The sequence below is a fragment of the Callithrix jacchus genome, chromosome 5, assembly GCF_049354715.1.
Source record: "Callithrix jacchus isolate 240 chromosome 5, calJac240_pri, whole genome shotgun sequence".
NCBI lineage: Eukaryota > Metazoa > Chordata > Mammalia > Primates > Cebidae > Callithrix > Callithrix jacchus.
Genome location: NC_133506.1, coordinates 4804832 through 4819502, shown reverse-complemented (window position 1 = coordinate 4819502; position 14671 = coordinate 4804832). Strand labels below are relative to the sequence as shown.

Here is a 14671-nt window from a genome sequence, read left to right as displayed (position 1 = left end):
ATTCCCAAACCTCAGTTCTTGCCTTCTGTGCACCTGGAGGCTCAACACCATGTGGAATCTGCCAGGGCTTGAGTCTTCCACTCTCTGAAGCAACAGCCTGAGCAGTACCTTGTCCCCTATTAGTCATGCTGGAGCAGCTGGGACGTAGGGCACCAAGTCCCTAGACTGCACACAGCATGGGGACCCTGGGCGGAGCCCAGGAAACCATTTTTTACTCCTAGGCCTATGGGCCTGTGATGGGAGGTGCTTCCATGAAGACCTCAAACATGCCCTGGAGACATTTTCCCCATTGTCTTGGGGATTAACATTTGGCTCCTCATTACGTATGCAAATTTCTATAGCCAGCTTGAATTTCTCCTCAGAAAATGAGATTTTCTTGGCATTGTCAGACTGCAAATTTTTCTGAACTTTTATGCTGTTTCCCTTACAAAACTGAATGCCTTTAACAGCACCCAAGTCTCCTTTTGAATGCTTTACTACTTAGAAATTTGTTCTGTCAGATACCATAAATCATCTCTCTTAAGTACAAAGTTCCACCAGTCTCTAGGGCAGGAGCAAAATGCCTCAGTCTCTTTGCTAAAACATAACAAGAGTCACCTTTGCTTCATTTCCCAAAAAGTTTCTTATTTCCATCTGAGACCACCTCAGCCTGGACTTTTATTGTCCATATTGCTATCAGCATTTTGGCCAAAGCCATTCAGCAAGACTCTAGAAGTTCCAAACTTTCCCACATTTTCCTGTCTTATTCTGAGCCCTTCAAACTGTTCCAACGTCTGCCTGTTACCCAGTTTAAGGTTGCTTCCACATTTTCAGCATCTTCAGCATCACCCCACTCCTGGTAACAATTTACTGTTTTCACGCTGCTGATAAAACAAAGAGGAGCAAGTCATATCTTACATGAATGGCAGCAGGCAAAGAGAGATCTTGTGTAGGGAAACGTCCATTTTAAAACCATGAGATCTTGTGAGATTTATACTGAGAACAACATGGGAAAGACCCACCCCCATGATTCAGTTATCTCCGACTGGCTCTTCCCTACAACACATGGGAATTATGGGAGCTAAAAGATGAGATTTGGGTGGGGACACAGCAAATCTATATCATATGGTTGGGTAAAATTTATAACTAAAATGATGTTTTCTAATTCTAATTCTCTCTATTGGTTCATACTTCTAGTCTCAAGAGCTAATAGTTCATTCATACCTTCTCAACAGCAATTATTTCTAATCAGAGTTAAAGTTAGCATATCTGCTTCTTCAGTTCTAGTTTCTGGGTTTCTTACCTGGATTTTCCCTCCATAATTGAAAGTATACTATTTAACACAGTGAATAGTCATTATTTATTGGTAAACATTCTATCCTTTTAAAAGTTTGTTTTGAAATGTCCTTTTAAAATGTAATCAGTTAATTTGTTTTTGTCAGTTTTCCAGTTTTGTTATAATATGTCTAGATTTTCCTATGACATATATAATATTCCATAGAGGTAATGATTGAAGATTCCAGGTAACCAAGAGATGTACTAATAATACATGTTCCTCAATAGTTTCATTGTTGGCAATATAACATTTTAAGATAATGGGCAGCTAAAAAGGTTTTGACTATCTACTTCAATAATGGTTTGCTTAAAATTTCAGAGTTTGGGTTTTTTTTTAGTATTTTTTTAAGAAGTATCATTTACTTGGAGTAAAATGCACTGATCTTAAGTGTATACGTTGAATTGACAAATATATATATATCAGCCCAAATGTGAGCATTTTATGGATAGAAGTTGTGCTAGATTATTCATTTAAATACCAGTTCTGTAAACACTATTTCATATAGCACCATGTCCATGTAAACATGACCCAAATGAAATTGTGGAACTTTTTTTTTTTTCTATTCTGGACCCCATAAGGGGGCAATACACACCTCCCTTCTCCCAGCCCCTGAGGTGGGTAACCATTTCTCTTTAGTTTTATTTCTATAACTGTTTTTGATTTTAAACTCCCTAAAGTGGAATCATAGAGTATGTACTCTTATATCTGGCATTTAGTGTCTGATTTTTTTCTTTTATTTGGTGTTTGTGAGATTCAGCTGTATTGTTTATATCAGTATTTTATACCTTTTTATTGCTAAGAAATATTCCATGTTGTGTATATCTCAAAATTTGTTTATCCCTTCTCTTGGTGATAAATGTTTTGGTTGTTTCCCAGTCTGGGACTATTATGAGTAAAGCTGCTATCAACATTTTTTGGAGTCTTTTTGTGGACGTATTTTTCTTGAGTAAATACCTAGGAGTGAAATCACTGGGAAGGTGTGTAACTTCATTCGAAACTTCCAAACAGTTTCCCAAAGTATTTATGCCATTTTGCAGTCCTATTAGCGATATTTGAGAGTTGCTTCACATTCTTGCCAGTTCAGTGTTGTCAGTAGTATCTCATGGTTTTAATTCCCATTTCTTTCTTCATCAGTAGTGTTGAGTGTGTTTTTCTGTGCATATTGATCATTTGTAGCCTTCTTTTGTGATGTATGTATCCAAATCTTTTGTCCATTCCAAAATTGGGTTGTTTTTTTATTATTGATTGTAGGAGTTCTTAAATGTTTCAGTTCATTGATTTTAGAAACTTTTCTCTTTCCCTTGTTCCCTCCTCCTTCTTATATCTTCTTATGATAGTTCTAGATTTATTTTTTGACAGGATCTTTCTCTATTGCTAAGGCTGAGGTACAGTGGCACAATCAGAGCTCACTGCTGTCTTAAACACCTGGGATCAAAGGATCCCCCTGCCTCATCCTCCCGAGTAGCTGGGACTATAGGTACAAGCCACTGTGCCCAGCTAATTTTTTGGTTATTTTTATTTTTGTAGGGATGTGGTCTTGCTAATTTGCACAGGCTGGTCTCAAACTCCTTGCCTCAAGCTATCCTCCCACCTTCTATTTTCTAATATAAGCATTTAGAACTGCAAATTTCCAACTAAGTATTTCTTTAGCTGTATCTCACAATTTTTTCTTTCTGAGATCGAGTCTCACTGTGTTCCCTAGGTTGGAGTGTGTGGTGGTACAGTCATGGCTCATTGTAGCCTCAGCCTCTCCTGAGCTCCAGCTATCCTCCCACCTCAGCCTCCCAAGCAGCTGGAACCACAGGCATGTGCAATCATGCCTGGCTAACTTATTTTGCAGGAGATGGGTCTCACTATGTTTCCCAGGCTGGTCTGAAACTCCTGGATTCAAGCAGTCTTCCCACCTTGGTCTCCCGAAGTGATGGAATTACAGGCATGAGCCACTGCATCAAGACCACAATTTTTTTTTTTTTTGAGACGGAGTCTCGCTCTGTTGCCCAAGCTACAGTGCAGAGTCGCGATCTTGGCTCACTGCAACCTCCACCTCCTAGATTCAAGTGATCCTCCTGTCTCAGCCTCCTGAGTAGCTAGGATTACAGGCACCCACCACCACATCTGGCTAATTTTTGTATTTTTAGTAGACACGAGGTTTTGCCATGTTGGCCAGACCGGTCTGGAATTGTTAACCTCAGGTGATCTGCCTACCTGATCCCAAAGGTGATCCCAAAGTGTCTGGATTACAGGCGTGAGCCACTGCTCCTTGCCACAAATTTTGGAATGTTGTGTTTTTCACCATTATATTATTTTATTTTATTTTATTTTTATTTTCTATTTATTTATTTTTTTTTTGAGACAGAGTTTCGCTCTTGTTACCCAGGCTGGAGTGCAATGGCGCGATCTTGGCTCACTGCACCCTCCGCCTCCTGGGTTCAGGCAGTTCTCCTGCCTCAGCCTCAGGAGTAGCTGGGATTACAGGCACATGCCACCATGCCCAGTTAATTTTTTGTATTTTTAGGAGAGACAGGGTTTCACCATGTTGACCAGGATGGTCTCGATCTCTTGACCTCGTGATCCACCCGCCTCAGCCTCCCAAAGTGCTGGGATTACAGGCGTTTATTTATTTTTTATTTTCTATTTTTATTTTTTTGAGACAGGGTCTTACTTTGTCACCCAGGCTGGAGTGCAGTATCAAAATCTTGGCTCACTGCAGCCTCCACTTCTGGAAGTTCAAGCAATCCTCTGGCCTCAGCCCCCAAGCAGCCGGTACTATATGGGCATATGCTGCCACACCCACATGACAAGATAGGGTTTCACCATGTTGCTCAGGCTAGTACTGAACTCCTGTGCTCAAGGGATCCGCCGCCTCAGCCTCCCAAAGTGCTGGGATTATAGATGTCAGCCACCACACCCAGCCACTGTCATTGTATTTAAAAGTGTTTCTTAGGTCTTAACTATTTTTATTCTGTCTGATAATCTCTACTTTATCATTGAAGTGTTCAGTATATTTATGTTTAATTTTATTACTGATTTGGTTGGACTTTGGTCTAATCATTGCTATTTGTTTTGCTATTTTGCCTTGCTTTTTGTTTTTCCCAACTTTCTTTGTTCTTCCTTGCCTTCTTTGAATTAATAAGGTAATTTTTACTTTTCTTTTTTATCTTTTCTATACCTCTTTGTTTGACTGTAGTGGAGACTCTAATGATTATGATTAATATTCATCTAACATCCCTATTGACCCAAAACAGTACTTAGACAATATAAGAAGCTCATAATATAATTCCATTTTTCCTCATTCCAGCTGTTTGTGCTGTTGTTGTCGTGTATTATTTCTACCTGTTATAAATATAATACTTTATTACTGCTATTCTTTAATTTTTAACTATTTTCAAAAATAATCTTTTTTTCTTTTTGGGACAGAGTTTCACTCTTGTTACCAGGCTGGAGTGCAGTGGCACAATCTTGGCTCACCACAACCTCCGCCACCTGGGTTCAGGCAATTCTCCTGCCTCAGCCTCCTGAGTAGCTGGGATTACAGGCACGCGCCACCATGCCCAGCTAATTTTTTTGTGTGTTTTTAGTAGAGACGGGGTTTCACCATGTTGACCAGGATGGTCTCGATCTCTTGACCTCGTGATCCACCTGCCTCAGCCTCCCAAAGTGCCAGGATTACAGGCGTGAGCCACCGCGCCTGGCCCCTAAAAATAATCTTATATTTACTCACATTACTATTTCTAGTTCTCCTTACTTCCTCAGATTCATTTTTTTAAATCTAAGATCATTTCCCTTTGGCTTAGTATGCTTCTCCTGGCAATACATTTTCTCAGCTTTTATATGAAAACATCTTTATTTCACCTTCGTTTTCTAAAGGGTATTGTCACTAGATTTAGAATTCTAGGTTGATAAAACAGTGATGCAGTCATGTTTTTATAATTATGTTCTTTAAAAAAATCCTCACGTTGTAGAGACATATACTGAAATATTTTTTCAAAATGAAATTACACAGGCCGGTCACAGTGGCTCACACCTGTAATCTGAGCACTTTGGTAGAAGGCACATGGATCACTTGAGGTCAGGAGTTCAAGACCTGTCTGGCCAACATGGTGAAACCCATCTTTTATAAAAATACAAAAATTAGCGAGGCATGGTGGTGCACACCTGTAATGCCAGCTATTCGGGAGGCTGATGCAGAAGAACCACTTAGACCTGGTTGGCAGAGGCTGCAGTGAGCCCAGATTGTGTCACCGCACTCCAGCCTAGGCAACAGAGTGAGACCCTGTCCAAAAAACAAAAACAAAACAAAAGAAAAATAAATTATATGGCTTGGATATGGTGTCACATGCTTGTAATCGCAGCACTTTGGGAGGCTGCACCAAGAAGATCACTTAAGTCCAGGTCTTTAAAACCAGCCTGGGCAACACAGAGAGATGCCATCTCTACTAACAAAAACAAAAATTAGCCAGGCATGGTATTACACACCTATATTCCCAACTGCTCCGGAGGATGAGGCAGGAGGATTACTTGACCCCAGGAAGTTGAGACTGCAGTGAGCCAAGATTGTGCCACTGTTCTTCAGCTCGAGTGAGACCTCATCTCAAAAAAAAAAAAAAAAAAAAAAGGTGGGGGGGGCCTGGTGCGGTGGCTCACGCCTATAATCCCAGCACTTTGGGAGGCCGAGACAGGTGGATCACAAGGTCAAGAGATCGAGACCATCCTGGTCAACAAGGTGAAACCCCATCTCTACTAAAAATACAAAAATTAGCTGGGCATGGTGGTGCGCCCCTGTAGTCCCAGCTACTCGGAAGGCTGAGGCAGGAGAATTGCTTGAACCCAGGAGGCGGAGATTGCGGTGAGCCGAGATCGTGCCATTGCACTCCAGCCTGGGTAACAACAGCGAAACTCCGTCTCAAAAAAATAAATAAATAAAAATGAAATGAAATTATATGATATCTAGGGCATGAGTAGGGGCATAGAAGAAATAGATGGGCATTGTGATGAAGCTTGGATATGTGTACAGGGGGTTCATTATATTCTACTTCTGAATATATATATATATATATATATGTGTGTGTGTGTGTGTGTGTATATATATATATATATATATGTATATTTTTTTTTTTTTTTTTTTTTTTTTGAGACGGAGTTTCGCTCTCGTTACCCAGGCTGGAGTGCAATGGCGCGATCTTGGCTCACCACAACCTCCGCCTCCTGGGTTCAGTCAATTCTCCTGCCTCAGCCCTGAGTAGCTGGGATTACAGGCACGCGCCACCATGTCCAGATAATTTTTTGTACTTTTAGTAGAGACGGGGTTTCACCATGTTGACCAGGATGGTCTCGATCTCTTGACCTCGTGATCCACCCGCCTCGGCCTCCCAAAGTGCTGGGATTACAGGCGTGAGCCACCACGCCCGGCCTACTTTTGAATATATTTTAAGTGCTTGATAATTTTTTAAAATTTATTTTTATACTCAGAATTTAAAAGTAAGATCTAAACTTCCTGATATGATTTTTATATTTGTTTGCTAGAATGGTAGCTGAATGGAGGTTGTCTCGAGGTGTTGAAGAACAGACACAAGCTTTCTTTGAGGGCTTTAATGAAATTCTTCCCCAGCAATATTTGCAATACTTCGATGCAAAGGAATTAGAGGTAATGAGTTTTCCTTCATTCTCCTGTACCATGCTAGTAAATAATGCCTTCAGTTTTCTGCTTTAAACTCACTTTCTCATCATTCCAGTTACTGTAATATTTTTTATACTGGCAAAATGTTTTGAGACATCCGCAGTGTCTCAAAAATTACAAGAAAATTATAATTTATTCAAAGATAAAACAATAGTGTTACCCCCCAAAAAGTACAAATATTAGGGCTTCTCTACAACTGACTGACTTCCCTGAATTTGTATATATATGACATCGTGCTTGGAACCTTGCCTTTCTGAGTAATGTAGATATAATTCTTGATGTATACATGATAAGTCAAAGCCTACTGATTGTTTTTCTAAAGGTTTACTTAATCTTAGTCTTTTCTTATCTATGTCTAGCTGTTTTTGTACGATTACCTAAGAAAACAATTTGTCTTTTTCATCCCAAAAGGTCCTTTTATGTGGAATGCAAGAGATTGATTTGAATGACTGGCAAAGACATGCCATCTACCGTCATTATACGAGGACCAGCAAACAAATCATGTGGTTTTGGCAGGTGTGCTTTTAAATTTATTTTTATTAGTTGACACAGCATAATTTTTTAGACTTGGCTTACCACATATGGAAATGAGTCACAAGTCAAAATGTACCAGTGTATATAGACCCTTCAGTCCATCCTGTGCATTATAATAAATGGATACAGATTATAATAGCATCCTTTTAAGACTATAGCCAAGTAAGCCACACATACTTTGCATCTTTGTCCAGAGTAGAGTGTAAGACAATTCCCAGATGATAAAGTTTACCTACATTTGATGTAAATGATTTTGGGTTTTTTTTTTCTTTTTGATTTTGGAGTTTTATAGGACTGTCTATAGCATGGTTTTTATCACTTATACTTCATTAATTATTATGTAATGTTCAGAAAGCAAAATTTAAGAGACCTGGTTTAGAATCATAATGGTATCTCTCTAAAAATGTCTGCCTTAAGCATAGTGAATGATGTTCAGCATCATTAGTATTTAGAGAAATGCAAATCAGAACCACAATGAGATACCACATCATACTTCTTGGTATTACTCTTAAAGTGGAGAAGAACAACCATTGCCAAGGATGCACTGTCGGTGATAGTGTGACATACCATACCACTGTGGAAATAGTTTGGTGGGTCCTCAAAAAGTTAAACATAGAATTAACATAAGACCCAGGAACTCCAATCCTTGGTATACCCCCCAAAAAACTGAAAGCAGAGACTCAAACAGATACCTGTACCCCAGTATTCATCCATTTACCCACACAAAATGTGGTATATACATATAGAGTTGCTCCTGGACTTGTAAAGGAGTTTTATCCTTCACATAAGTAAAAAATATCCTGAGTTGAAAATGCATTTAATACCCTGATAAAAACCCATTGTAAAGTTGAAAAATCATAAATCTAACCATTGTAAGTCCAGGTGCTCCTCAGCTTATAATGGAGTAATAAACCCATCATAAAGTCAAAAAATTGTAAGCCAGGGACTGTCTGTTAGAATATTACTCAGCCCTAAAAAGGAATGAGATTTTTAGTATGTGCTACAACATGAATAAACCTTTAAAACATTATGAATTTTAAGATAAGAGAAGTAAGCCAGACACAAATGGACAAATACTGTATGATTCTACTTACGTGAGGTTGCTAGAATGGGCAACTTCATAGAGGCAGAAAGTAGAATATGGGTTACCAGAAGCTGCAAGGAGCAAAAATGGGAAGTAGTGTTTAATGCATACATAGTTTTTACTTGGGATGATGAAAAAATTGGAAATAGTGGTGATGGTTGCACAACAGTGTGAATGTACTTAGTGTCACTGAATTACACTCAAAATGGTTAAAATGGTGAATCTATGTTAAGTATATTTTATAATTTAAAAAATTAAATTAAAAAAATCTATACATGTAAAGAAATTCATATGAGAAACTTAAACTGAGCTTCTGCAACAAGTAGGGTTAACATTATAGGATAATTGTAGGATAATAGTAAAATAGGATTGAAATCATTCCTTACAAAAAAATTTTTGACAGAGCCAACATAGTTATACTACAGACTAGATACATTGTCTAGAAACCTATCATTTTGAGTCAGAATTGTATGAGATAAAAACCACATAATTCTAGCTATGTGTGGCTATACCAAAACCTAAAGAACATTGAGAAGAGGAGATTATTGGGATATATTCTGCATCAGAATTCTGTGAGTTTGATTAAAGGAGTTCATAAAACAGCAAAGTCTATACTGACTCAAGGTCTATATCCTATGTAGCCACATGAATATCCTATAAAACGGGCAGATCTGGGGTTGGGAGGTGAGGGGGGAAGGGCTTCCCTAGAAGAATTAATCTTAAATCTGCATGAGTAAGGAGCTCTTGGTCTCAGGCCATCCTTCTTTTTATATCTCCCTGTAAGTACATTGTCCTACGATTTATATAAGGAAAGGCTGGTGGGGCTTTGATAAACATGGAAATGGCCCTCTATCCATAGTGCTGGGTTAAGTATCTAATGCAGTGGACACCAGGGATTCCTTTAAGATTTGAAATGAACTAGACACAGTGGCTTGCACCTATAGGTGAAGCTACTCTGGAGGCTGAGGGGGAGGATTGCCTGCCGCCCAGGAATTAGAGGCTGCAGAGAGCTGTGATTGCACCACTGCCACAGAGCAAGACCCCACTTCTAAAACAATATATAAAAGATTTGAAATGATTATTTTTCTTTCTTGTTTAGTGTGCCAAATGTAACGTATGACATATATATATTTTTAAATATACTTTTAACAGTTTGTTAAAGAAATTGATAATGAGAAGAGAATGAGACTTCTACAGTTTGTTACTGGAACCTGCCGGTTGCCAGTAGGAGGATTTGCTGATCTCATGGGTATGTATATAGGATCACTTTTCCCATACAGAAAATTGTTTATCATGCTGCTTTACATAAATGTGTATACAGCCTATCGGAGACAACAAAGACAAGAATAGCCATTTTCTTAACTATTCTTAGTTAGCGTGGATTTGTATAACCTTTTAAATAATTTTTAGTCCTTACCTCTGTAGAAATTTTTTACCTTCAAGCTAGCTCATTAGAATAGCAGTCTTCTGTATGTAAATCTATTCATTAAGTCATTGCCAAACATGTATCTTTTGTGAGTAAAAAATCACTATTGGTTGTATTATTTAATGATGTGAGAAGATCATTGCAGACAATAGTGGATTATACTTTCCCTATTGGGTTTAAAACCACTCTTCCCTGGGAGACTGCGAGCTCTTTGAGATATAGATTCATATCTTCTTCATCTTTTTATTTCTTGCCCCTGGGAAAGTGTCTGTTACATAGTAATCTGCTGCTTAAAATGTATATTGAGATGAGTGATGACAGCAATATTTACTTTGTTACTAAACAATAAATTACGTAAGTGAATTCAGGTATTTCCTTAATACCAACATTATTCCAAATACCATAGGACGATACACAGAGAAGTTATGATACCTAAGCCTGCTTCAAGTGAAGCAGAGTCAAAATTAGGAGAACTAAGGAGGTAATTTTGAATACAGAAAGGTCTTTAAAATATCCAAAAGAATTTGGATATTATCGTGAGGGTATTGGAAGCTGTGGAACTTTCTGAAGAGAGGAAACCTTGCTCAAGCTGCCTTTAGGAAGATTTGACAGAAAAATATAGTGTGGATTAAAAGATGGTGAAAGCCTAGAGATTGGAAGAAATCATTGCAGCAATGATGTGAACCTGATATCAAGAGATGGAAATAGAAATAGAAAAGAAGGGGACAGATGCTAGAGAAAGTTACAAAGGTAGAAACAGGTAAAGAGCTTGATGGAAAATGAAGTATAAGAGAGGAGTATCAGAGATAATTGTCATGTTATGGAACATGGAGCAATGGAGAAGTTAGAAAGTATAAAAAAGAGTATATATGGTTGTAGATGTTGGGGGAGGATGCTGAGCAGCTTACAACCTGCTGAATTTAAGGTAACTGCCAGACAACCAAGTCTACAGGGAACCAGCTATAGAGGTAACAATGTATGAGTTAGAGTTAAGAGGAAACAGAAGTTGAATCATCAGAACAGTGACACTGGATGCTGTGAGAATGTGTGGTCTTAGGCAGAAATGAAATAGAGAGAGGAGTAGAAGGCTGATGCTTAGAACCATCTGCATGTAGGGATGAGACAAGGAAATAGCCTGGGCCAGGTACAGTGGCTCATTCCTATAATCCCAGCACTTTAGGAGGGTGAGGTGGGTAGATAGCTTGAGCTCAGGAGTTTGAGACCAGCTAGGGCAACATGGTGATACCCCATCTCTACTAAAAATACAAAAATTAGCCGGTGTGGTGATGCACACATGTAGCTCCAGCTTCTCGGGAGACTGAGGCAGGAAAATCACTTAAAACCCAGGAGGCAGAGGTTCAAGTGAGCTGAGATCTCGCCACTGCACTCCAGCCTGGGCAACAGAGTGAGACTCCATCTCAAAGGAAAAAAAAAATGGAATTAGCCCGGAGGCCAACTTAAAGGAGAGATCAGAGAGCGAAAAGAAGAAAGAAATCGTATACTGGCGACAAGAGCAAAACTCATCTCAAAAATAAAAATACCCCCACACACAATAAATTGTTGTTGATTATAGTCATTCTGTAGTGCTGTAGAACACTAGAACTTATTCTTCCTGCCTATCTGTACTTTTATCTGTTAACTAACCTTTGGCTCTCCCCTCCTTCCTGCTACCTTTCTATAGTTACCACTGTTCCACTTTGTACTTCTATGAGATTGGCTTTTTTAGCTTCCACATATGAGTGAGAGCATGTAGTATTTATCTTTTTCTGCTTGGCTTATGTCACTTACAATGTCCTTCATGTTCATCTGTGTTGTCATAAATGACAGAATTTTGCTCTTCGAAATGGCTGAATAGTATTCCAATTTGTTTATACACCACATTTTCTTTATCTGTTTACCTGGTCATGGACTCTTAAGTTGATTCCCTGTCTCAGCTATTATGAATGGTGTTGCAGTAGACATGGGAGTGCAGATGTCTATTCCACATACTGATTTCCTTTTCTACCTGTAGTCCCAGTTATTTGGGAGGCTGAGGCAGGAGAATTGCTGGAGCCCACGATTTCAAGGCTGTAATGCACTAAAATTGCTTCTGTGAATAATCATTGCACTCAAGCATGAGCAACATAGTGACATCCTGTGTCTTAAAAAAAAAAAAAGAAAGAAAGAAAAGAAAGTTATTAGAAAAGAAATGTGGCCGGGCGCAGTAGCTAACACCTATAATCCCAGCACTTTGGGAGGCCGAGATGGGTGGGTCACTTGAGGTTGGGAGTTCAAGATCAGCCTGGCCCACATGGTGAAACCCAATCTCTACTAAAAATACAAAAATTAGCAATGTGTAGTAGTGGGCATGTGTAATCCAAGCTATTCAGGAGGCTGAAGCAGGAGAATAGCCTGAAACTGGGAGGCAGAGGTTTTGGTGAGCTGAGATTGTCCCACTGCACTCCAGCCTAGATGAAAGAGGGAGACTCCACCTCAAAAAAAAAAAAAAAGTTCTATAAAATATTGAGTAGAGGCTGGGTGTGTTGGCTCACGCTTGTAATCCCAGCACTTTGGGAGGCCGAGGTGGGTGGATCACTTGAGGCCAGGGGTTCAAGACCAGCCTGGCCAACATGGCAAAACCCCATCTCTACTAAAAATATAAAAATTATCTGGGTGTAGTAATGCACACCTGTAATTTCAGCTACTTTGAGGCATGAGAATTGCTTGAACCCAGGAGGTGGAGGTTGCATTAAGCCAAGACTGCGCCACTGCCGTCAGCTTGAGTGACAGAGACTCTATCTCAAAATATATAGAGAGAGAGTAGAAAGAACATGCAGAGTTCATTTTAATTTATGTGTTTAACACCACAGAATAATTTCACCTGTCTTTTTTCATAATGTTTTCCTGTATTACTGGACTTTTTACATAACTACTTGTGAAAACAGTTCAGTGTGATTAAATACAAAAGCACTAACAATTTATATTTGGTATACTGGGTTTAGTCAGGTGGGACATGAGAAAATTCTTTGTGTCTGGCAGTGTCACACATTACATAACAGTTAGTATTCTTGGCCCCTTGTAATTAAAATATCTAGTAGCACTACCAATCATTGAGACCACCAATAAATGCTTCCTAGGGAGCAGTAATGATCTTTTTTAAAAAAAACAGTGTTTTTATGATCACTATTCACAGCTATCTCCAGCAGCAGGTAAATGAAAGGCAAGAATTTTTGTGTGTATACTTGTGTCTGGTTTTTTTGTTTATACATTCATCTGTAAGTTTTAGCATTAATAATACTGAATTCACCAGGATGTTTACATTTCGCAAAGTTTTACCAATTCTGTATTTAAATCAAGTTGTTTTTGTTTTTTTTTTGAGACAGAGTTAGTGCTCTTGTTGCCCAGGCTGGAGTGCAATGGCGCAATCTCAGCTCACTGCAAACTCCGCCTCCTGGGTTCAAGTGATTCTCCTGCCTCAGCCTCCTGAGTAGCCAGAATTACAGGCATGCGCCATGCGCCACCATGCCCAGCTAATTGTGTATTTTTAGTAGAGATGGGGTTTCTCCATGTTGGTAGGCTGGTCTCGAATTCCCAACCTCAGGTGATCCACCCGCCTTGGCCTCCCAAAGTATTGGGATTACAGGTGTGAGCCACCGAGCCAAACCTTAAATCAAGTTTTATTGTAGTTTCCTTATTGTGTTTCAGTAAGGAAGTTTTTTGTGTGTTCTTGTGTAAGCTTTTATTAATCATCATCATGTGTTATTCTGACTAAAGGAATGCTAGATAAAACTGCATTTTCTCCTCTGGGGCTTATATTAACAAATGAGTCATCAAACTTTTACATTTAACAGAATCACCTGGGAGCTTGTTAAAGCACATATTGCTGAGCCCCACCCGTATAATTTCTTTTTGTTGGTTGGTTGGTTGGTTGGTTGGTTTGGGGTTTTTGTGTTTTTGTTCTGTTTCGTTTTTTTGAGACAGGGTTTCGCTCTGTCACCCAGGTTGGAATGCAGTGGCATGATCTTGACTCACTGCAACCTTGCTGCCCAGATTCAAGCAATTCTCCTGCCTCAGTCTCCCCAGTAGCTGGGATTACAGGCATGCACCCACCACACCTGGCTAATTTTTGTATTTTTAGTAGAGATCAAGATTCACCATGTTGGCTTGGCTGATCTTAAACTCCTGACCTCAAGTGCTCTGCCCACCTTAGTCTCAAAGTGTTGGGATTATAGGCATGAGCCACCACACCCGATCCAGAGTTTCTGAATTAGTAGGCTGATGTGGGGGGCCTGTGGATTTATGGTTCTAACAAATTTCCTCATGATGCTGATGCTGTTGGATTGGGGAACACAATTTGAGATCTACTATACTAACAAACTTTATGATTCCATTATGTTTTAGGGAGCAATGGACCACAGAAATTCTGCATTGAAAAAGTTGGGAAAGAAAACTGGCTACCCAGAAGTCATACCTGGTAAGTACAATCAGAAAAAATAGAGAAAATAGCCTTTGTCCAGTTATCTGTAGCTATTTAAAGCCAGCTAGAAATTAAAAGTGATATTTAGTAGATTTAGAGCGCAGCACAGCCATCACAGCAATGCTGTTTTAGAGCATTTTGTTTACCCCAAAATGATTTCTTAAAACTATTTGCAAACA

The 14671-nt window shown here is 39.2% G+C and overlaps 1 protein-coding gene and 1 long non-coding RNA gene across 8 annotated transcripts in view; one reads left to right on the top strand and one right to left on the bottom strand.

Moving 5' to 3' along the window:
- Positions 1-14671, top strand: part of ITCH (itchy E3 ubiquitin protein ligase) — a 150142-nt gene that overhangs the window by 112050 nt on the left and 23421 nt on the right. For all 6 annotated transcript variants that reach the window (XR_004742718.3, XM_035298060.3, XM_035298061.3 and 3 more), the window contains 4 exons: positions 6839-6959; positions 7404-7508; positions 9763-9859; positions 14417-14489. Coding sequence is in view for 5 of the 6 variants with exons in the window: in XM_035298060.3 (XP_035153951.3) it covers positions 6839-6959; positions 7404-7508; positions 9763-9859; positions 14417-14489 (396 nt within the window). In the remaining variant the exon portion in view is untranslated. The remainder of the gene's footprint in view (positions 1-6838; positions 6960-7403; positions 7509-9762; positions 9860-14416; positions 14490-14671) is intronic.
- The window catches only part of LOC118153525 (uncharacterized), a 35970-nt gene that overhangs the window by 11551 nt on the left and 9748 nt on the right, over positions 1-14671 (bottom strand). For both annotated transcript variants that reach the window (XR_008481136.2, XR_004742719.3), the window contains exon 2: positions 8621-8681. This is a non-coding gene — a long non-coding RNA (uncharacterized LOC118153525). The remainder of the gene's footprint in view (positions 1-8620; positions 8682-14671) is intronic.